The 24742-nt window shown below is 40.3% G+C and overlaps 1 protein-coding gene across 5 annotated transcripts; it reads right to left on the bottom strand.

Annotated features, from left to right (window-relative positions):
- Window positions 1-86: 86 nt before the first annotated feature.
- Window positions 87-24659, bottom strand: BTD (biotinidase). Of its 5 annotated transcripts, XM_036218664.1 has the most exons (7): window positions 24538-24655; window positions 22058-22170; window positions 18952-19079; window positions 17791-17941; window positions 7506-7770; window positions 2694-2843; window positions 87-1575 (listed from the first exon to the last, which is right to left on the bottom strand). In XM_036218664.1, the coding sequence occupies exons 5-7, from the start codon at window positions 7752-7754 to the stop codon at window positions 403-405; spliced, it is 1572 nt and encodes a 523-aa protein (XP_036074557.1). In that variant the 5' UTR covers window positions 7755-7770; window positions 17791-17941; window positions 18952-19079; window positions 22058-22170; window positions 24538-24655; the 3' UTR covers window positions 87-402. The 5 variants fall into 5 exon arrangements, with proteins under 5 accessions (XP_036074557.1, XP_036074556.1, XP_036074555.1 ...); XM_036218663.1 differs by lacking the exon at window positions 17791-17941; XM_036218662.1 differs by lacking the exons at window positions 17791-17941; window positions 22058-22170 and having other exon boundaries at window positions 24538-24659.
- Window positions 24660-24742: the final 83 nt, after the last annotated feature.

Genomic DNA, 24742 nt, shown 5'->3' with positions numbered 1-24742 from the left:
GAAAATGTTTGAGGCTTGTGAAATACTTGTAGGTCTTAGGTGTCACCAATCAACAAAGAACAAGAAACATATAGACACACACCTTATTGCTTTGTGGATTTATAAAATATGAACTGTAATTTATTTTTTTGCTCTTCAAACCAGTTGTACAGTAAGAGATATACCGGAGGAAGGTGTGGCTTGAAAAAGGTGAATGTGGGTAGAAAATACCAGAAAACGTCTCAATAATTTGCACTTAAGAGGACATTTCATACTAGACACACTGGGGGAATCGATCTGTCTCCTCTACTTCTTCCCCCAGCTCCCAGGATGGGGGAAGAGATGGTCCCGGTGCTTGTGAGCTGTGGCCTGTGCAAGTGCGGGGCTGTCCATGCAGAAGCCACAGCCCGCCCCACACTTCTCCTAGTCCCTCTCGTACAACCGTCCATAGAGGGCCGCCGTCACTAGGCCAGAGGACAGTCTACTCTTCCTCAGGAAATAGTGGTCATTCTCCCAGCCGAGCTGGTCAGGGGTTTCCAGGGTCATCCCTGAGGTCAGGAGCAGAGGAAAGATATAGGAAGTACTAAAGTTCCCCCAAAGGTGAAACTCAAATACCCCCGTGGCCTCTGTGATCTCTTGCCCACAGGTGTCAAAACCCCGACCCCCACACTTGACCAGGGCGCAAACTTGAACATAGTAAGTGCCATGCACCGTGTGAAGGTCATCAAAGACCCCCAGGGCATACAGCTCTTTGGACAAAGTGGGCCTCTGGTAAAGTAAATGACAGCAGAGGCCATTTGAACAGACTCGGAGATAGCCTTCCTTTTCCTCTACTGGGACCAGGGTAAAATCATCATACATCATCTCAGAGTGAAACGTGAGAGGTGCATTCATGTTCCATGTGGTGGCTCTATCACAATGGACTTCCTGAGAATCCTTCTCACAGTATGGATCACCTGCCAAGATTTCTAAAAACTTCCTATGGGATGGGTCCATTTTATCTGGGGCATTCTCTATACTAATGAGACCCTGTGGATTTTTGGCTACCTGGGCAATTATAAGGTGACCTGTGAGGTTTTCCATGTCGTGGTGCCAAAAAGACTTCAGAGGGGTGTGTATGCCACTTCCAGTCATCCCCAGAAATGGGTGGTGGATGTTAGCAGCCAGAAAGTTGACACCAAAGGCTATGGCGAAAGCACTCTGAATCTGAATCGCTGCCAAGAGTGGGAGCTGGTTCATCCAGGCAGCCGTAAACACGATGTGCTTCACCTCAGAGTCTCTGAGGAGTCTGATGGCAGGGTCGAAGAACAATATATCGAAGCAAGTGAAGACGCCGAACTTGCCAGCAAAAGGGGTATCAAAGATGATGTGATCTACATGGGGAGGAGTATCAAAAGCTGCCTCAAAATAGAGGTTGTATTTGCGGTAGCGGTCCACAAGAGTTCCATTATTGCTGAACACGACATTTGTGTTAAACTGGAATCTTCCATCGCTTGGGCACCCTTGGTCACTGCTATGACAGGGCTGCTTCGTCCCGAGATTGGCCACTAGGAACATGTCTCCCTTGATGGCCATACAACTCAGGCGCTGGAGGACCTAGAGGGAAAAAAAAGATATAAATGTATAAAATGGAATTTTTCAATCCTGCCTTTTGCATTATAATTTTAAAATAGGGAAGTCCCTGTATTGTGTCCATAATATATAAACAGTGATCCTAAGTCAATAAAACAAACCACTACTGAAAAACTAAAGGATATGAACAGGTGATTCATAGAAGAATAAATACAAATGGCCAGATGTTCAACCTTATTAGTAATATGGAAATCTAAATTAAAATAATGAGATATTTCTCACCCTCGTAAGATTGGCAAAAATTGCAAAGATTATTCCATCTTACATTGACCAAAGGGTTGGAAAACAGGCACTCATACACTATTACTGAGGATGTAAAGTGAAATAAAATCTTTTAATGGTGAAATTTGGTACTCTTTAAAATAATTTTAAAATGTGCATATCCTCTGCTGAGAAATTCCATTTCTATCAATCTTACCTTACAGACATGTTTACAACAGAGAACTTAGTCATGTTTACAATACTATATGTATAAAGATAATCATTGAAACATTGTTTATAATAGCAAGAGTTTAAAAAATAACAATTCAGCATGCTAAAAAAGAGGATGCCAATAATTATAAAATGAATAAAAGAATATAGTTGGATGCCCATCAAATTGTTGATGGCAGTTTCTCTAGAAAAGAAAATAGAAGGAAGGGTGGGGTGGAGTGTGGTAAAGGTGGGTTTTCATTATTTTTTACTTCTGTTTGTTTAATAAGAATATATTTACTAAATGTGCCTGATCCCATCTGATCTCAGAAGCTAAGCAAGGTTGGGCCTGGTTACTACTTGGATGGGAGACCACTTAGAAAGACCAGGTGCTGTAGGCATAAAAAAATAAAAATAAAAATACAGGGACTGTAAACTGACAAGGTCCTTGCAATCCGTGAAGTCAACCAAGGGTTGACGAATAAATGCCTCGTAATACCAGACATTCTTTAATTGGACGACTGTGTGGCACATGGAACTTGGGTTTCAGTTTTAGGATCCCAGGGTCCCCTTTCAGCCTCATTTAACATGTCTGGGCTTTTGGCCCCTGGCATGGTTCCTCTGTGCGTGCCTGCGGCCCCCTGAGAAGGAAGGCTGAGACTCTTACACACCTCCGTGTCATTGAATCGGTGGGGCTCCAGACACGGGTTCCACTTGACCAGCTGGGGCGATGGCATGAAGTCCAAATATGGGTAAATGGACGCTCTTGTAAAGTTGAATCCATGAATGCCATCTTCCGGGAACACTATAATCTGTACACCCTGTAAATCAGAAACATCAAACTATTGTGTGCTATCAGGTAACGGGAAGCACCACTTCATTCATTCGTTCTTTCTTTCGTTCTTCTGACAGCCATCAAGCACTTGCTGCGTACCAGGAACCAGAGGTGAAAAGATGGCGGCTGAACTCTCATTGGGAATCTTAGTCTTGGGGAAGCGGCCTCACTTGGCCTAATTCTGAGGGATCAAAAACCAAGTCCTCTAGGAACAACCATTATCTGTACCTGGGGGCATGTCCAGGGAGGAAGGATTGAAGGGAGCAGGGGCTTGCCAAGGAAACAGAGGTTTGGAGTTTTTGGTGGTGCAATGGGAGACGGGCCAACTGTAGTGGCCTCGAATATTGAGCTCATTACTAGATGTGTTATCTGTAGTCCAGTGGTTTTTAACCTTCATCGCACATCAGAGTCAGACAGATAACTTCTAAAAAAAAAAACACTCCTTGTTTAAGGGTAATCCTGAGACCCACCCCTAAAAGGTCTGCTTCAATTGATTGTGGGTGGGTCCTGGCAACAATGTTTGTTTAAAGGTCCCCAAGTGATTCTGATGTGCAGCCAAGGTTGGGACCCACTAGGCTGGTGGGTAAATTCAAGCGTGTTGATTTCAGGATAGAAATAAGTACTTGATCTAATTTGCAATTCTCCAAGTGGGTATTAGGAGGTTCCCTTTACCCGTGGCTTCCTGACCATACCGCAGGCCTTTCTCCACACCTGGAGACACCTGGGTTCCCTGTGATATCTGAAGCAACCTAAGAAAATCCAAACAAAAAGTGCAGCCCTCCGTTCTCAGCACCAGGGCCTCTTGCTTCTGCTATTCTCCACTTACAGGGCTTCAAATGTCAAGCCTGGAACATTGCCCCAAAGTGAAAGCGGACAAAGAAGGCAGAGGAGGCATGAGTAATCTAAAATAAAGGGCAATTTGAGTCACATACTTCTGGAATGCACTGAAAACTCTAGAATTTTTTTCTGGTCATAAAAGCTTCAAAAGTTTAACTGTAGAAAACTTGGAAAACAGATAAAGAACTCATAATCCTGTCACATGAAGGTACTTATTGTTAATATCTTGACTATTTTCATTTTTTCTGTCTATATATAATTTAGAACATAAATATACGGTTTTACATCATGACTTTCTCACTACATAGAACATCAAGACTACACAAATATCTTCAAAAATATCATTTGTAATGGCCACATTATATTTACAAGGACAACACAGTTTATCATCTATCATTGGACATCTGAATTGTTTCCAACTTTTTGTAATAAAAAAAAAAATGTGGTGACCAGCTGCATACAGAGCGTTCAAAACACTTAGCGAATGAGTGTTATACACAAAACTTTGATTGGATTGTTGATTACTTCTTTGGAATAAAGTCTTATAAGTGAGAATACTGGGTCAAGAATATGAAAAGTTATACATTCTTAACATATATTTCCAAACAGGTTTCCAGAAAGATTATACCAATGTAAAATCCCTCTAGAGGAGTATAAGATTGGTTACCTTACTGCGCATTGTAAAGAAAATTATTGCAAACTTGGAAGTAGCAAAATGAAGAATGTATGTATCCTTTTCAGGATCTACTAGGCTGCTAAATGACCTCACTTAAAGATTATATATCTAGGAGATGAACCACTGTTTGACTTTGTTATTTAATAAAACATTACAATTGTAAAGAGTACAATTTCATTGCCCTGCAGGAATTAGCCAGTTTTGTATCTCCGAGCAAATTCATTACCACATTCATTTGACTGACACACAGTGATACACACTCTGTTGAACTGGCTTTAGTGAACCATCATTCTGGTTCCTCCACTAATTAACAAGGTAAATAAAAGCTTCGATACATGTTTATTTTATATTTCGATGAGTCGTGTTTTTAACTTTTTGAAAATTATACTTGGATATTTTTCTTTATTAAAAGGAAAACACTGAGAGCATGAAATGGTTTTTTAATGGACGATGACATTTAAGTTATGTGTATGTATCAGGTTACTATTTTAAAAGTTGCATTTCCTGAATACGTATCTGCCAGGAGTGAGGAGAAGAACCAAATCTGAGCTGGGGCAGAATTTTGGGTCTGATGTGATAACTAATCCATTCCAGAACGTTCTAGGAAGCAAGTAGCATTCCCGATAAACGGCTTGGGCGATTTTCTGATAGATCTTAATGAAATCAAGAACCCCTGAAGAATTAAGGTTGCCCACTCAGGTGACTGATAACCTCATATCTTTAAGTTGAACTCCTTTTCTTCCTCATAAATGCCTCTCTCAAGAAAAGAATAATTTTAGCTGGCTCGTCCAGGAACCTCTACCCTTACCACAACTTTGGTATAAAATTCTGACACATGCTTGGCATCAATTTGTCTTAGAAGTTGCTTTAACATGTGTAACACATCAGTGAGCTAAGATGTCTGTAAATACTAAAAATGATCAGATCAAGAGCTTCATCCCTGCTCCTGGACCACAAAGAGGGAAGGAATGATGCTTTGCAGTGAGCCGACATGAGTTCAACAAAAACATGCTGTATGATTCATTTGGGGGCAGGTTATTAAAATGTGGGGGGATGCTACAGTCACATTCTCTGGGTTTCAGGATGGCAGTTGCCAAATATCTTAGAATGGTCTTGTAGACAGGAGAGAAGCAAGAGGCGGGCAATACTTTGTGCCATGTAAGCAAACACCTCTGTGCAGAGAATGCACTGGAGTGGATCTGAGTCATCGGGTTTGCGGGCACAGCCTGGGATTTGTTTATAGGTAGACATGAGTGAGGTGTCTATCAACTCTGCGAATGACGAGAAGGTAACTGATATCCTGGATGGCAGTAAAGATCCCCAAATAGCCCAACGGGCTATTTAAGATTTAACCGTATAAATGTGAAATCTTGCTCTCAAGTTAAATAAATCAACTTTTACAAGTACAGAATGACAATGGCAGTATGCGTGTCTGAGGGTGTGAAAGAGGCTCAGGATTTTAGCTGACAGCAAGTGCCTTATGGATTCACAGCGAGACGGGGCTGTCAAAAGCGTTCTGGGGACAATGTCTAGAACAATAGTGGTGACAGACCTCCTCCACCCTGCCCTCATCAGACAGAATCAGGAGAACTGTGCAGAGCTCTGGGCATGGCGACAACCTGGGGAGTCTTTGGTAGAAAGCCTGAAAGCCTCCTCTCTCAAGGAACTGTGGGGTGAACCAGGAATACATAGCCTGGGGGACAGATGCGTAGTGGGCCATGAAGCTGTCCTCAAATTTGGGGAGGGTGGTGAGCCGTGGGAAGGGCTCCGTCTGTTCCGTTTGGCTCAGAGGGCAGAACAATGAGTGGCAGTTCTAGGGAGGCTGAGCGTTGCTCATTGAAAGGAAGAGCTTTCCAGAAGGTCCTTCTGTCCTTGGCTGGAAGCAGTGGGGCTGTGAGACAGGAGTTCTGGGCCACTGAAGGTGTCCAAAGAGAAACTGGATGTCAGGTTGGGAACAAGAGAGGCCTGTTGTGTCACCGAGCAGGAGACACTGGAGTCGGTCTTTAACCTCCCTTCCAACCTCGGGGGTGTGTATGTGTGTGCGCGCGTGCCCGTGAGTGTGTGTGTGTGTGTGTGTGTGTACGCATGCATGCGTGTGCATATTATAGGCTAGAATTTTAAAATGCCGCCATAGATAGTGGCTGTCCAGGCCTCCTGAAGCCCCCTGAACAGGGACAGGGATGGTTTGGGGCAGGACCTGCTGGCGCAACTGGTTCTGTCCTCTAAACTCAAACACAGGGAAGTTTTGCTCACATGGAGTTTGCCTCCCGCTGAGGCACAGCAGGGCTTCCTCGAGCAGCTGGTCTTGGTCACCCCGCCACCAGGGTTAAAGCCCAAACTTCCCGTTGGTTATACGTTTCCCAACACGGCATTTTCTTACAGCAACATCTGGCACCGACATTCCCTTCTCTGCCCCACCCTTCCTGGAAGGGGTGGGAAATGGGGCCCAAGCAGGAAGGCTTCACAACGGCTGCCACCGACCTCCCTTTGTTCTTTGTGGCTCAGCTCTGTCTGGACTGAGTTCTCAAGACTCTTCACATTCTGGCTCTGAGACCAGAAATGAACCCCGAATAATCTGAAGGCAGCAAGTGGCAGTTCTGTGGATGCTTACTGTTTTACTTAAACTTGGAATGTGTCAGAGAGTATGACAGGCCATCACGCCTGGTGGTTTTCATATTTTTTTGCACATTAGAATCCACTGGGGAATCTTAAAAAGATCTCAAAGCCCAGCCCACACCCCGTCTGGCTCTGCAGGCGTGGCACCCAGCCACATTTGTTTACAAGTGGCCGAGTGATTCCTCCTACAGCTACCTTCTAGAACCAGGGATTTAGCTCCATCTTCTCAGACTTGAGGTGAAACGCATCACCTGGGAATCTTGCTAAAATGTAAATTCTAATTCAGCATGTCTAGGCGGGGCCCGAATCTTGCATTTCTCATAAGCTCTGAAGGGCTGATGCTGGTCAATGGACCACTCTCTGAGTAGTGAGACTCTCACCAACTGACTACTTCAACTCAGCTTTACCAGATGGACTGATTTTCCAAAGGGGCCGCGGGAACCCCTAACCAAGGGCTACAGAACAATCTGGCCCATTCTGCGAGACAAGCTGAGCCTCTAACCCAGGAACGCGTCTTGCCTTTTGGGCTGCAGTCATCACTTGCTGCTCATAGATGTCAAGGTTCTGGTTCATTAGCTCCAAGGCCTGCTTGCGGCTGACGAGAGCGAGAGGGTTCGGACTCAGGATGGACTGGTGCTCGTACACGGCGGCTGTGTAGTATTCAGCCTCATGGTCCTCAGCCACGCGGTGCACCACGGTGTGGACTCCCAAGGCCACCACGTAACAGCAGCAAAGGAAAAGAGCAAGCTGACTGCTCGCTCCAGACATAACGCAGCCCGTAAACCTGGAATGTAATGAGGCCAGGGGAGAACAGCTGAACAGAGAATCCTGCCAAGAATTTAACTTTTGCAACTGTGATTTATTAATCCCAGCAATTAAACTCACCCACGGTGATACTGCCACTCAAAGAGTTTGTTTCATGCTCCCAATAAAAGGGTGTGTGTTTCTCTCCAAACACATAGCAAGCTCCGTTTAAGACGCCTCACTGTGTTAATAGTCTGGTCTTAGAACATTTCCAAAACAGAACCAGTATTTGCGTCACTACTCGCCTCTCTAGTTACACACTTCTGTTTTAGGCAATTATAATTATTCCGATTATTTTATGTAATTTTGTGGCATATTCCCCATCCTACCACCTGCCCTCTACACACACAAACACACTACAGGTCAACCATCTGTGCTAGCTATGATTGTCCCGATCCCAATAACACAGCTCGGCTTTCCTAGCTGTAAAAACCTGGTGGATTAAAATTCTCCCTGCACTTCGTTGGTTAGGGATGAATATAAAGGGCAAGGCTCCCTTTACTCAGCAAAATATTGCTTATTTGGTGCAGAGAAACTGCTGACTTGTTAAATGCCAATATCGATGCCCCATTATGGACATGTAAAAAGAAGTCTCCCAGGCGAAGTATTCTTTTTCCTCCGTGAACTTGACAATTGCCTTTCATCATTTTCTCAATCTGTCTCTGCGACTCCAAAACTCTTACTCAAAAGCTACTCATTTGGAAAGAAAATCCTTTTGCAGTGATAAAATGCAACTTTCTAGAAAAGAGTTTTCTAGAAAGTAAATTCAGCTTTGTAGCTCCTACTGTTCAGAGAAGTAAATTATGTCACTTACAATGACACTTCTGTGTGCCTTTCCCCCCCAAAACAGGAATTTTAATTTCTAATCCTTATATGCTACTAAGTGTTTTAGAGTGATTAGTCCAATTCCGCCTTGTAAATCAACCTGGCCTCCAGCCCAAAGCCCCTCCCCTGGCGCCCTGATTTACTGGGTGGTGTGACAAGGCTGGGCCACGTGCTCTGAGGAGATGTGCTGGGGTTGACCAACTGCCTGGGAATCCGGGTTAAACATCAAGAGAACAAAGACAAATCAAGGACTCATATTGCTGCTCTTTAAAAAGAAAATGACACCCTGCCCAAGTCTGACTCATAACTCCTGTGTGTGCGTTTCAAAACTAAACTCTCCAGGCCACAAATTTCTTTTTATTTTCTTTCCCTCCCAAGAGTTCCAGAAACAAAAGTAACCATAATTATTTTCAGAAACAGAACAGGGACTAAGGATGCTCAGTCAGAATGCTCAGACAATCAGAACAGGGAGAATTCTCAGAACAAGGGGAGGTCTGCCTCCCAGCTCCGCTCCCTCGCAAACTGTTACTTATTTCCCCAGGGAATAAATGTGCCATCCAAACACCAAACCCCAGGACTTGTTGCCATTCATCTGGGACACTGTCAACAATGTTTTAAGATTACAATAAGGGGCCTTTGAGTGAGCAGTCATGAGTTTTTGAGTAGAAACAAAAGTATAATTGACAAGTTTTTTTTTTTTATCTGAATTCTGCCTCTGAAAACCAGCAAGAAATACTTTAAAAAATCTCAAAATCTGTTTTCCATTCCATCTCTGCTTTCATGATGATGAAGAATGGTGTGTGTGGGGGAGAAGGGGGTGGGACACAGAACATTTAAGTCTCAGGGACTTACAATCCAGCAAAAAAAGGAAACTGTGGAACCAGCGAGTTATCACATTTCTTTCTATTTTGAGAAAATAAAATTTAGAATATTTACAAAAGGAGCCTGGTAGGAGAGCTGTAAGTAGCAGTCAGTTTGTGTGAACAAAGGTGGGCCCATAAGAGGTTGTGCAGATGCAGCCAGGTATTCGCGCTTGAAAGGAGCATGCTAAATGAGGTAGGAGAGAATGAGTAATTATAATAAAAATAGAAACACGCTTGCCCTTCACAGAGGGTGATAAAATAGCAGCCATTTTAACCAAATTTGCAAATGCTGGTTTTCTGTCTTTATGTGGCACCACACAACTGTCTCAGTAAAAATAAAACGAGGTCAAGGCAGGGACCCCGAAGGGCACAGCAGGCTGGAGGAGGGATGGTCCTAATGGGGTAGGACTGGACATCGCCCACATGGTTTCCAGTGGTTGCCAGATGCTGGCTCATGACAGCATGACGGGAGGGGTGGGCGGTGTGGGGGCTTCCTGGGAACAAGGGGGCTCTGGAATGTCATGAGGTTCTAGGAAATCCAGCAACCGATCCAGCTTTACAGGACCTGGACCATAAACAACAGGGTGACTAGAGCTACGTGCCCACTCTGAAAAGGTAGCTCTGTCCTCTCTGGCACTGCAGGAAGGGCCTGGCAAGAATGAATCACTGAGGTGATGATGTGCTTCCATACCCAGCTTCATATGCTTTGCTCTCCACAGCCCTCTGAGATGCGGGCGTCTGTCTGTTCGTGAGGTGCCTGGGAACAGCAGAGTCGGGAGGGCTCACTCCAGATATCCATGGGACACGAACTGTGCACCAGATGCAGTTGCAGGTGTCAGAGACACAACACTGAATAAGACCAGCCCTTCTCTGTGGAGCGCCCACTTTAGATGTGTCGGGAGACCGACCACAATCAAATAAATACCTAGTATGTCAGAAGACAACACGTGCAGGGGAAAATGGACAGGGAAAGGGGAGGGAGGGCCGGGCCTGCGTGAGGGACAATTTTAAGCAGCATGATTAGGGAAAGCCTCAATGACAAGGTAAGAGAGAAAACCACGTGGATGCCTGGGAAAGAGTGGTGCAGGCAGAAGGGCTGGCGAGGCCAACCCATACGGAAGCTTGATAAGTGGGTTCAAGAACCAGCAAGGAGAACTGGCTGGAGCCCAGGAACTAGGGGAAGGCAGCAGAAAACGAAGTCGGCAAGAAATAACAGGGCACCCCTCACTCGCTTCCATACACCCCCCTGCGGTTGCTCTCGTCCTCTTCCATTTTCATCTCATTAGAGCAGCTCGAGAGATCCAGTTAAAGCTCAAGTCAATCATGACACTTCTCTACTGAAAATCTTCCAGTGACTCCCCACTGCTCGCAGAGTCAAAGCCGAAGACCTTTCAGTGTGCCAACAAGAATGATCGGGTAGACAGGAGACACTGGTGGGTGGGAAGAGAATTGCTGGAGTGACATCTTTAGCAAGCATCCTGATCTTTTAACTGCCCTATAGAAGCTTCTGCTTCTTATTTCATAATGAAAAATGTTTCCTTGACACTAATCCAGATCAGGACGGTTCTTGTGATCTATGAGGAAAAGAAATCAAAGTCTGAATTACATGGAAATCCATTTTGTGGAAATTTGGCAACATGTCAATCACTAGATATTTTTACACAAAAGGAACTTTTTTCCCACCTTGTTAAATGATTCATCTTGGTAATTATCTGTGTTTCCTGCCTAAGCCTGTTATTACAATAGTGTCTTTGCAATAAAATGAAAGGATTTTTATTAAGGTATTCTTAATAAGATAATTTCAGAGGTGGGTATATACATTTAAAAATATATATATAGGCCTATTGATCTTGTTAATAAAGAACTCGTCACTCTTTACTTGTCAGGGAGAATAACTGTCCCATGATTGGAAAAGGAGGCAGGAAAAGTCAGCAGAGGAAATGTCACATCCTGTGGAATGAAGCCGAAGGACCTGCTACGTCATTAGAAATCAGCCGAGCATGCATTTCTATGTATATCTGACAATGCCAAGAAAAACACTGTAAACTTTCAAATAGTTTTAAACCTATTCTTTTAAATTTTGTGATTTCCATGTCTAAATCCTCTTATATAGAGAAATAATGTACACATCTGACATCTGTCAAATTTACATAATTTGAATTTAAAGGAATCCTAAAAGAGGCCTTTCATTTCCTAGAAAGCCTCTTCTTGTCTGCTTCTCCCCTCTGATGATGCTAGCATGTTGCTCATCCAGGACTGGCCTCTGAAATGAGAAGCCCCACGATGATTTTAGCTTGAACAGCTTTCTGCAAACCCATCTACCACCAAGACTTTTCGATGTCTCAGTGGGAAATGCCAAGTGTAAAAACAATCATGAGTGGCAACTGATGACGTCAAAATTCACAAGGAATAGTGTGAATAAGTTACCGACGCCTTTGAATTGAACTGGCAAGTTGTGATTTCACCTTTTAAAAACTTCCAGCTATTAATCTGCAAAAAGAGAGAATGACATACAGAAGTGTATCTCTAGACCAGGCCTTCACTTAGGTGCTGCTTCTGCTCTGTTGACTAAAATCATTTATCTTAAAGCACTAAATGAGCAATGAAGGGATCGTGGCACTTGAACCTAAATATAGATCTTTTCCTCAAATGGGATATTATCTTCATAATTTAAGTAAAATAAAACTTCTCCCTGCAATGCCCAGAAGTAATGCAAGAAGGCTGTTTTTCACTTTGCAGAAAGAATTCCCAGTTGAGACTGATTCTACAGGTTTGCTACTGCCACCCCGTGGACAAGATGAGTATTGTTAGCTCAAGTGGGGATTAGTTCCAAGTACCACAATAGCAGAGTGGTTCCTATGCAGTAAATCCCTTACTTCTCCTTTCCATTTCTAACACTTCATCTATCTTTTTTACACTGGAAATAACAACAACAACAACAACAACAACAACAACAACAACAACAACAACAAACCAATCATTTTAATTTCCAAGATAGGGGTCTCGTGAAAGCTGCTTTTTATTTACCTACTGCATCTTCTATATTTACCAGTTTTAAATTTGTTGTGGTAATTTATAATCCTGCACTCCGAGGATGTGACTGGAGTGCAAGGTGACGCAGCCCCTCCACGCTGACAGACAGCACTATGCACGGGGGAATCTGGCCGAGTTAAGGGATATATAGGGGCAAACTTTTATATTGATGCCACATTGCATTTTACATGTTACATGTTAACATTTTCAAGCTATTTTAACATCCATTATTTCATTTTTCCCCCCTGTCACATAAAGCAGTGAAAGCTTTTAAAAAATTATTTAATTCTATCTTTGTGGTGAGAGAATACTCCAGTGGTGAGATCAGACTAAAAATCAGGTCTCTTGGCTCCTGGTATAGCCCTTGTAACAGATGTTGAACTGGGGTAATTTATCGGTCAAACCTTCAAAGACCACTGTGGAGTCCTCAGCTGAGGCCAAATTAAACAGAAGTACAAAGTAGCACTCCCAAAGGAAATTCTGGTGAGACAAGAGCAGGGGTTTCTCAAATGTGGGCACGGCATTGAGTGACCTGGAAGGTTTGAACACAGATCCCTGGACCCCCATGACCAGAAGTTTTAATTCAGCAGGTCTGGGGGCGGGCCTGAGAACATGTATTTTCTAATGAATTCTCTTGGCCTGGTGATGCTGATGCTCCTGGCCTGGGGTCACACCTGGAGAACCACTGAGCTAGAGGATAAGGGCATGTAAAACCGATATTTTGACTCCTACCTTTCCCTCACATTGAAGAAAGACATCACCTTTATTTCCCAGGTGCCTCTCCAATAGGACTAATAGAATGTGTGCAGATTTCAAAGTGTTTCCACCACACGTAGTGACAATGAACAACAACGTTTAAATGCTTAAACTGAGGGGTGGGTGGGAGTGGGGAACCCCCCCCAAACATTTTGATCCAGATCAGTTAAAGGATTCAGTGCTTATCCTGGCCTCGACAGAAACATCTCTATAGAACCAGACTGTTACTGGTTTTCATTTGTTTAAATAAAGTTCCTGATTTTAAAAGAATAAAACAGGAGTAGTTGACAGATGCTCTATAGACACTCTCTCCTGCTATCCTTGAAGAATGAAGACACCGGGAGCTTTATGGCTGCAAAGAAGTTATTATTCCAATAAGCAATTGAGCTCAGGAAAGGACTCAGCCTCAGATGAGCCTGTGGGCCCACTGATGTCTTCACTCTAGTTTGTGAGATCCTGAGCGAAGGATCCGGAGTTAAGCTATGCCCAGACTTCTGACCCACAGAAACTGTGAGATAATAAATGCGTCTTATTTTAAACTGCTAAATGTGTGATAAGGTAATCTGTTATATAACAATAGATAATACATAATGGAACAGGTAGAATATTTAGATATAATTGAAGAAAACTTTCCAGAAATAAAAGCAGATCTGAATTTATAGATGGAAAAGACACACCAAAATTGAGGCAAGAAAGGAATGTCAACACCAGGACATAGCCTAGTAAAATTCCTGATTTTTAAAGGTAAAATAAGAATCATTTGGGAAGCCAAATAAAAAGGTAAAGGGCATTTATAAGGGCAAAAACTCAGGCTGTCCTCAGACTTTACCATGGTAACATCGATGCTATTAAAGCCTGTAGAGTCCTTTTAGAAAAGAAAACATGAACTAGGAATTTTATACTGTGCCAAACTATGGCTGAGGCATAAAAGTAAGAGATAACAGATTTAAATATGTAAGAACTCAAGAAATATTATTCTCACCAGCCTTACTTGAAAAAAAATTCAGAAGATAAACTTCTGTCGACTAAGAGATGAACAGAAAAATTGTGACAAGAGAACTGACAATGAGTCTTAAATATGAAATATGAGGATCATGTTTATAGAACAAAAATGCAAATGTTATAAACTCTTGACAATGTAGAAATTATAAAACTAACAAAAGGTGGGTGGTGATGGGAGGCAGAGTAGTACAGTACACAGGAAAGCAGAAGGAAGGAAATAAAAGTACAAATTAACGCATTAGGAAATAGAAAACTGATGGAATAAATAAGTCCAAGAGGTTGTTCCTTGAGAAGAAAAAATGGTTACATAGATAAATCAACAGCTAACCTAATCAAGAAAAAAGAAATATATACAAAATAGATAATAATGAGAAAATATCTATAAATGCAGAAGTTAAAATAATAATGAACAAGCTATTCAATTCTATGCTGATAAACTTGAAAACTGAGATAAAATGGATAATTTCCTGGGAAAAGGCATTTTACCAAAACTTACTTCAGGTAAGAGAGAAAACTGAACCAAACCAATAATAACAGAATAACAAATGTTCCAATCCTCTACTCTTAAAACAGTTCCAGAGAGTTGCCAGAGGAATTCTTACTAACTTTATATAAAGGAGCAGATAATCCAAGTGTTACTTAGTGTTCCAGAACATAGTAACAGAAGAAAAGTTTTTCTTATCAAGTGGTAAAATTCTGATAACAAAACCTGACAAAGGTAGGAGCTCCAAGGTATTACTTCACCAACAACCTACTCTTTGTGCTTCTGTCCTCAGCATGCGGCTTCTGTCTTCAGTCACCTTGAGGTTGCAAGAGGACTGCTACAATCCCAATACCATGCTGTGTGGAGGAAGGGGAAGGGGGTATCTGCCCATGTAGTCAACTTTTCCCCAAACCCTGCTCACTGGCTTAATTTACAGTGCTTTGGCCCACAGGGGGACTTATGACCACTGCTAGCTATATGGCAGGCTGAGAAGTAAGCAGCATTACTATCCTGAATAAAATCGACATTTTGCCAGATAAAACACAGGGCCCATTTAGATTTGAATTCTGGGTAAACAAGTATGCTGGGACATACACTAAAAAATTATTCACTGTTTATCTGAAATTCAAATTTCACTGGGAGTCCTGGGTGTACTGTTTTGTTTTTCTAAATCTGGCAACTCTACTCATAAGTCGCCAAGTAACCATTACCCTGACTTATTACTTCCTTTAAGAAAGTAAAAGCTTTATCACCCAATGTGTACCCCTAAATGTTCAGTCATCCCAATTAAAAAAAAAAATTGATATATCTTTTAAGACTCTTTTAATCTATAGTTTTCTTTTCCATTCCTTTTATTTCTGTAAAATCAACCTGTTAAAGTAGCCTTGTCATTTGACCTGCAGATTTTCCAACAGAATGAATTTTGCGTATTGCTCATGCATGGCGAGGTTCAAACTTCCTCTTTCCTTGGTATTTCTTACAAATTAGCAGTTGGATCCAGAGGCTGGATCAGATTCACATTCATCCCTTTGGGAAGACTATGGGTGGTAGCATGCACTTTCATCATGAAGCCTATGTCCGACTCTCTTTTTATGATCTTAGCGTTAAAAACTAATGTTTAATGACTTTGTCTATACACTGGAGGTTGTGAAATGCTGGTGGTATTCTATCATTACATTTTTACTTATTAATTAGAATACTTTTTATAAACAGATTTTATCTACTATTTAGTTATCTAGTGGTACCGTTTATATAGGAATGGCAGGATAAATGCTAGATTCTCTCTTCCATTCTTTTTAAAATCACTTTTCAAGATAATGAATTGGTTCTCTATTATTCTCTGAAGGTGAACGATTTTTAAAAATACTACTATGAACTTATGGATTTAAAGATATTTGATGAGTTTCTCTCTAGTGCAATTACCATCATTATTGAAACTCAAACGATCCCATCCGTGGCCAGTGGTAGCCTCTTCAAGTTGACTCTTGATTCCTCTTGACATAACTCTAGTAGTTTCTGATAGTTTCTTTGTAATCTGACATTAAAAGATGTCCCAAGCTTATCTTATACATTTTCTACCACAGATCTGGAACTGGCTATTACGCCAAGAAGCCTTGGGTCCAAAACTGATTCTCTGAAAAGACTAATGAGATAAATAAACCTCCATCAGGAATAAAAGCACTAAACACGTACATGAACAAAGGGAAAAAATTAAAAGGAAATCTAACTATGATTGCAACAGAGATTTTAGAACTGAATACTGGATGCTCTGGAACACATGTATGCTGAATGGCTATGAGGATATATTGCATAATTTTCTAGGAAAATAAAATTTACCAAAACCAAGTCCAAGAAAGATAGAAAAATAAAACAGACCAATTACTGAAGATGAATTAAATTACCAAAGCCTCCCTCTAAAGCACCAATTCTGGTATATTTTTCAGGGGAATTCTCTCAAACATTTAAGGAAAAGATATATACAGTATCTTTTTTTATATATATATAAACATATTTATACATACATATCTTATACAAATAGCTCCAAAATTTTTTTAAAAGATAACTTTGATATCCAAGCTAGATAAGGATGGTTCAAGAAAGGAAAATAATGGGTGACTCTTGTTCATAAATACAAATGCAGAAAGCCTAAATAAAAATAATAGCAAAATGAATAAAGTAATATATAAGAAGGAAGTCATCATTACCAAGTTGGATTTATCATAAGAATGATGAATCATTTAATATGAGAAAGCATCTCAACTGAATTCATCACATTAACAGATTAAATGAAACAAAAATGACACTTTTCAGTGCTTCTTAACTATATTGTACTGGAGGTCCTAGCTAGTGCTAACATCTAAAAATAATATAAAAGACATAAAAAAAGGAAAAGAAGAAACAAAATTTTTATTTTCAATGATATGATTATCTACAAAGAAACCCAAAAGAATCTATAAGCAAATTATTATAATTAATAAAAAAGCATACTAGTTAGATTTAAGACAAACATATGAAAATCAATTGCACTGTAATACACTGGCCCCCCCCCAAAAAAACTGGAAAATGCAAATAAATAAATAAAAAGTTACTTAGAAATAAATAAAAGATTTTTAAAAAAAGATATTAAGGAAGAAGATAAATGGAGAGATATATTATGCATATTCCAAGATAGACTCAATATAAAGGTATTTTTCTATCCAAATTAATCTATAAATTCAATGTAATTCCAATCAAAAGCTCAATGAATATTTCACAGAACTTGATAAACTGATTCTATAATATATATGAAAGAAAAAGGGACAAGAATAGATCTAGAAAGTAGAATAAAGGCCCCTCAAAGATCCTAATCCCCAGAACCTGTGAAAATGTTAAGGGAATTAAGGTTGCCAGTCTGCTGACTGTGAGATTGCGGAGGCATCCTGGATTATCCAGGTAGGCTCAATGTAATCACCAGTATCCTTATGAGTGGAAGAGGGAAACGGAAGACTGAGAATCAGATGGATGACAGAATGAAAGGACATAGCCCGATACTACTTACTTTGAAGATGGAGCTAAGAATGCAGGAAGCCACTAGAAATTGGAAGGAACAGACATGGATTCTCTCCTAAAATGTCCAGAAAATGATGCAGTCTTGCCAGCAACTTGATATTATCCCAGAGAGGCCTATTTCAGACATGTGAACTTTAGAACTGTAAAATAATAAAGTTATGTTGTTTTAAGCCATTGAGTCTGTAGTAATTTGTTACAGCAGCAATAAGAAACTAATCAAAATAGATAAGACAGTTTCGAAAGAACAAAGGAGAAGGATTTGTCCTACCACCATAAAGACTTATTTTAAAAATACAGAAACTAAGGTGTTATAGTATTTGTGCTGGGAAAGGAAAGGAACAGAGAGTCTAGAGACAGACCACACATATATGGAAACTTGATATACGTCATTAAAGATCACTGGGATGAGAATGAAATATAAATGGTGCTTAAACAATGGATGTTCTGCTAAATTAACTATTAAAATGGAAGCATTATTCCTCTCTCTGTATTCATGTTCCCTTATCATGTGACTTTAATGCCATCCCACTCAGAGTCTGAACTAAATCATGTATGTTAACTTGCTTTGGCAAATGGGCTGTTAGCAAACATGACACATAAAGGCTTCCACAATGGGGTTTGTCCCCTTTTACAACCTGCTGCCATCATGAAGAAGCCCCGGTGTAAGCGCACACAAACTCCATTTCTTCAGATAGCATTTACTCTGATTCAAACAGGCTTTGCCTAGTTATAATAGCACTGGGACTCACTTGTTGGTCTCACCCTAATTTTTCTACCTTTGTAGGCCTACTCCCTTAATCATTAAGCCTTAGGACATAAGGTTTCAGCCAGTGTCAAATCCTTTCAGGATAAAGCCTAGGTCTATGATCATGAGGACAATAAGTTTCGGTTAAACTAAGGAAAACATCTTGGCTTTAGTGTGTTTCAGTCCCAGGCCCACCCAGGTGGAACAACCCCACTAAGCAAGGGATCAGAGGGGGCACGTAGGGCACACCATGGTTGATTCTAGAAATGGACATGACAATCAACTACCCTAGCTCCAATCAGTAGCACCCTGACCCCAACTCCCTTAGTTTCCATAACTAATGATTTTTCCCCTATATAATCTTTCCCCTCGAGAAACCTGAGGGACTCAGGTCTTTGAGCTCACCTGTGTCTCTGGAACTTGCAATTCTCTAACATAAACCTTTACTTTCTTTGCTGCAGAACCTGTAGGTATCTCTTTGGACTTCAGACGCATGCAGGAAGACAAGTCTCTGCTCTGGTAACATGGGCAGGCTTGAAGGATGAGATATGCATACATGGGTCAGCAGCAATATACCGGCCACAACACTGGCAGAGTGACCCAGCTGACAGTAACCGAACACAGAGACATGAAGGAGCCCAGCTGAGCACAGCCTCATAGGATTACAAATTAAATAAACGATAGTTGTTTTAAGTCACTGAGTTTTAGCATGGCTAATTACAAAGCAAATCTAACTGATACAGATATTATATGGAAGAAAAAAAAACCCTGGATTGCTACCTCCCATCATATGTAAAAATCAACTCTGGGTATGCCAGAGACTTACATACAAAATCTAAATTATTTTTTGATGAAAATACAGAAAAAAATCTCCATAACTCCATGTTAGGAAATGTTTTCTTAAGCAAGATACAAAAAGTATAAAACATACAGGACAAGAATTGTCAAATGTGACCGTACACCAAAAAAACACAACTTTGCACCTCAAAGGTAACTTTAAACAAAGTTAAAACACAGAGACTATGTATTTGGGTTATATAAAGAACATCCACAAATAAATAAGAAAAGGATAAACAATCCAATAAAAAAATGCAGAAAAGGTATAAACAGGTAATTCACAGAAGAAATCTAGATGGCATATCTATACATAGCTATATCATTACTGACACAGATATATCTTTATTAGTAGTCAGGGAATTGGAAATGAGAAGTCATTTGACACCCATCGGATTGGCAAAAAATGTTAAATCCACGACTGAGGATGTAGAGGAAAGGGTGTTCAGGTAGATAGATAGATAGACAGATAGATAGATAGACAGATAGATATATAGATAGATAGACAGACAGACAGACAGACAGAGGTAGTATAAGTTGGTACAATAACTTTGGAGACCAATTTGGCAATATCTAGTAAAACTGATGATGATCCTCTCTCCTCCGATACATAAAAAACTCACATATATACACAAGGAGACATGCAAGAATGGGCAGAGAAAACTGTTTATGACAGTGAAAAGATAAACAAACCTAAATGTCGATCACCTACAGAATGGACGATGGGGGAATTATAAACACCAAATTCACTGCAGTGGTCACCTCTATGGCTTAGGGAAGGAGACACAACATGGGAGGGACACACAGTGAATTCCACTGTCGTCGTAATGTGTCTCTTTAAGCTAGGGGCTGGGCACATTTCTTTTCCTATTCATGTGTCTGAAAAATGTCCTAAATGTTAAGTACATATAAAAAAGTGAATTAAACAATAAATCACAGTTAAATTCCAAAGAGAAACTCATAGTTACTGATGCAGGAAGAAGTTTAAGGGCTTGAGTTCTTCATCATGAAGATGTCTCTAACCTGGGTTACACCCCAGTTCGAGTCTTAACCCTAGGAATCAGAGATTCTGCCAAGAGCTCATTCTTTGTTTTGCTGACAAATAATGGATTAAAAGGAAAACAAAACAGTAAAGTACAATTTAAAAAGCTAAAGGAGGCAGATGTAAGGAGGCAAAACGGAAGAAACAAAAACAGAAAACATTTAAATACTGATATCACCCCTGCCCACCAACCCCTGGGGCACTCCCACGTGTGGAGTTCTGCCATATTGAGAAATGCTGTGTCATAATTTCTAAGCCATTTGAGATAAATCTCTCATGTCCTCATAGCATGATTTCTAAACCATTTAAGATAAATCTCTTATGTCCTCATAGCATGACGTAACAACTGTCACCATTTCTTAATACGTTTTATACAAAGTAAACATCTTCATCAGCAATTTAATGATTGTCGATATTAAACTACTATAAATTTGCTTTAAAAATCAGAACAACACAATGGACGAAGACAAAGCTAAAACTGGGAAACAATGTTCCTTCAGTTTCTGCACCCTGCTTCCCTGCAGTGCTACCCGCTCCATTTCTGGGTCTCACTGGGATCAAGATACATAGTACAAATACAGGGCTTGCCAGCCCAAGGCAGGGGCTGGAATCTAGCTTTTCTCTAGATTACAGAGTAACTGGGAAAAACTCCCAGTGTCTGTCCACTGGTAACAGGCATTAAATCTATCCCTACAGTTTAATAATTAAGTTGCTTTTCACTGGTTTTGCTTTGAGCCTTTGTCTAAGCTTTGGTACTTTGCAGTCCATAAATATTTTAATGAGAAGCAATTAAAATCAACTTAAATTATTTTATTCAAAGAACTACTTTGTTATTTTATTTCCTGTTCTGTTTATGTTGATATATTTTCTACAGCACATTTCCTGCTGTACCGTTTTCAAAGTTTGTTCTAAAAAAGTGTTCTACATGGATTTCTTGTTTTGTTATTGTTGCTTGCTTTTTGTTTGTATTTAAGATATTTCATTTCAGCCTTCTTTTATTTCAGCCATTCTATAATGGATCACAAAACCCTGAATTCATTTCTTCTTTTGATAACCAAACACTTCATATTTTTATAAAATATTTGTGAGAGTATTTCTTAAAGGTTTAGCCTGGGTAATGCTTTTAAATAATCACAAAGATTTTGAGTGTCCTTGATTCACTGAAATTAAGAAGTAATTTTGGAGGGCTAAAGAGTTACCACCTGCAGGAGCTCACTGTTAAAGAATATATTTTCTCCAAGCATGATATTTGCGACTTTTACTAAATTACATGGTTGCCTGGATATTCTCTCCACACAGAGGGAAGAAAGCTGCCAAATAATCCTCTTATAATCTTAGTTCCAACACCCATAAATAGAATAATTAGCATGAAAACTGTTTGATGACTGGCTCTGCTCTTTGCAGAGCATGTTAGCATTACCTTAGCCTTTTCTTTTAAAAAAATTAAACCTATTCCTCCCTTGACCTATGTCTACCAATAAATTAATTAATAAACAAAACCAAATAAAATCCCAATAAAATACCCAACAAAATTAAATTGCCAACGAAAGTAATAAAGAATGTGGTTAATCTTTACCTGTATTGCACAAAGGGTGTTGGATAAATTACAAAAGAACCCTGAAATCTTGTAATTACCGTTGGATTGGAAGGAGATGCTTCCAGTGCCTGCCAATCCTGCAGATGAGGACTCTCCTCACTTCTGCTGAATTACCAGACCCAAGCGAAAAGTTGGAATGTTGTACCCAGGACTGAAAGGTATAAAGGTGAAAGCAATTGCAAACAGTCTGACTTTTCCCTTTGCTAAAAGGCAGAATCCAGTCTGTTGAGAAAATACCCTTTTGTAAAATCAGTTAATCTGAATTCAGTAGATTTATTTCAATTCACAGTTCAGAGTTCACTAGACTTTCCATTGAGTAATTCTGTCAGCAATCCTTTTGACACAGAAGTGGAAACAAGGTCCCATTAACTGAATAACTACCAATTACCCAGTCTATCCTGCCAAACAAGTCTTAAACTTGTAAATCCAAATTAATCAATAGTATTACTTTGGTAACAGTCATACATTTAATTATTAACTTATGTCTCTAGCATAAGAGCTAGTGCTTCTTAAGTCAGGCTGCAAATCAAAATTAGGTGGCAGCTTTGAAAAAATACAGGTGCCTGACTTGTCCTAAGATGCTGATGCAGAAGATAAGGGGCAGGGCCCAAGCAACTGTATCTGAAAAATCTTTTCAAGTGATTCTGATGCACTCGGGGCAGAGACTGTCACATAGGTACTGAATATAAACTACTACATAACAGAAGGGATGGGGTCCATGCTTCTGTCAAAAGTTAAGAAATACATTAAGTATAACTAATGAATCACTGAAATAGTAATTAGTAAAACTTTATTGTGCACACACCAGGAAGACAGTTTGCAAACCAACAGTTTTGGCAATCAAATTAAAACATGGAATAAGCCTCAAGGGCATGCTATAATAAAGAAGCTTATACAGTAAGAAAGCAGTGAGTATTTATTCTTCACAGTGACTGGTTATACTATTAGAATTTTCAGTAGTTCCTTCATATCAACTTTGGGAAACAGTTCAAGTTTTGCTTATGATTTCCAGAGGCAGAAGCAAGAAATGACAGGCCAGTTATTCTTGCAAAATAAACTTAATTAAGCTTTGTATGACTAACTGCTTTTGTCTGCTCTGGTCTCTGTTTTTTATTTTAACACTTCTTAAACGAGGACAAGGGTCATTCAAAGCCACATAAAGGATGTTTTGCATCTTCCTGAAATGTCAGTTTTACTTGACAAGTAAATAGTTTAAAATGTCATTTTGATTTTGAGTGGTTACATAGGTAAATACAATTGTCAAAACTCATCTAACATTTAAGATCCGTACATTTAATTGTACCTTTATTTTACCTAAATAAAAGGATCATTTTCTAGTAAAATATGGATACATTCTGGAGTAGAACACAAAATCTTCATTTATTTTTTAGATGAACTCTGAGCCTTCAAAGATATCTCCCTCTTAGGAGGAGTACCCTTAGACTACATCCCCATATCCAGTGGGGCTAGCTAGCATTTCCCTCTCCTCTATTTGAGGTGAGAGTTGGGGCTTGATATGTGGAGAGGAAGACCTTTTAGGAGGGTCTGTAATCTGAAAACCTCTGGGTTTAGAAATCCTTTCATTTCCAATGCTTTTCATTCATTTCACTACCCACGACACACTCCCCTCTCTTTTTGTCTCTTTACCGAGGTGTATTACTGGTCTTTGCTTTAAAACACTCCAAATCCTCAAATATTTAAAGTTCCATTTTTTGTTATGATTGGAGATTTTGTTACTGAGCTGATGGTCTAATAAGCCTGGGGTCTTAGCCTCAGAAATCACACATTGAAAGCATCTTTTTCATTTAAAAAAAATATATATATATATATATATATATATATATATATATATATATATATTAAAAGGTTATAAGCCACAAGGGCTGCTGTATATAGGGACCAAACCTAAAAATTATGAAAAGCCACATTTTCTGAGTTTGGAAAGATAAGAGAGTAATGTGGGTTTAGATGAGGGTTAGAGAAAACATGATCAAAAGTAACTACATTCAAGAAGTCCTTCTTATCTTCTGTGGCCGAAGGGCTGAACAGTGAATAGAGTACAAGATTGGGATTCTGAAGCATGGTCTGGGTCCAATAGCTCTGGAAATGTTCATTTACTTCTTGCTTGGAAACTAGGAGTCCTTATCTATAATATGGAATTAAAGAGTGCACATCTGCCTCTGGATTAAATGAACGTAAATTCGTGTGTTACTATGCTTCATGGGTTGTAGAGCCACAAAGTTATGAAAGCATAAATTAAAATGCGTGTAATAGCTACAACACAGGGGAGGTAAAAGTATGGCACGACTCAATGACTTTGCCCAACGCGAGGAGCCACGCAGCCCGGCCCTGCACCAGCAGCCTTTGCGGAGCCAGCCTGCAGCCCCAGAGCAGCCCGGGCCGGGGGCAGGGCCGGAAGCGCGCCACTTTTCCTAGACTTCCTCCCGTAACGACTGTGCAGGGCCCGAGACGGCTCAGGATAATAGTGGAGAGAGGCCCGGGGGGTTCGCCTTCTTACCTGCTGGGCACAAGCCACGGCCTCTTGCTGGCCCCGACTCCTGACGCTGACTCCACAAATGGAACCGCGTGCAACAGGGGACAGTTCCGATTGGAGAGAGTGTGTTTACATTCTCACTTCTCCCGGAGCTTGGGCTGGTTTTAGTCCCGCCTTCCTTCCCGCTATTTAGAGCGGTTGGTTGCCTTCCTCCTGTCAATCGGAGGAA

This window comes from Rousettus aegyptiacus, unplaced genomic scaffold (assembly GCF_014176215.1).
Source record: "Rousettus aegyptiacus isolate mRouAeg1 unplaced genomic scaffold, mRouAeg1.p scaffold_m13_p_4, whole genome shotgun sequence".
NCBI classification, from domain to species: domain Eukaryota; kingdom Metazoa; phylum Chordata; class Mammalia; order Chiroptera; family Pteropodidae; genus Rousettus; species Rousettus aegyptiacus.
Note: the sequence above shows the minus strand (reverse complement) of the source record. Positions and strands in the feature narration are given on the sequence as shown.

Coding starts and splice junctions, on each gene's coding strand:
- BTD (XM_036218662.1), bottom strand. CDS start 18,983: ATGTTAGAGAATTGCAAGTTCCAGAGACACAG. Junction 2,844..7,505: donor TGATGACTGCAGCCCAAAAG/GCAAGACGCGTT, acceptor TCTGATTTACAG/GGTGTACAGATTATAGTGTT. Junction 1,576..2,693: donor ACCGATTCAATGACACGGAG/GTGTGTAAGAGT, acceptor TTTTCCCTCTAG/GTCCTCCAGCGCCTGAGTTG.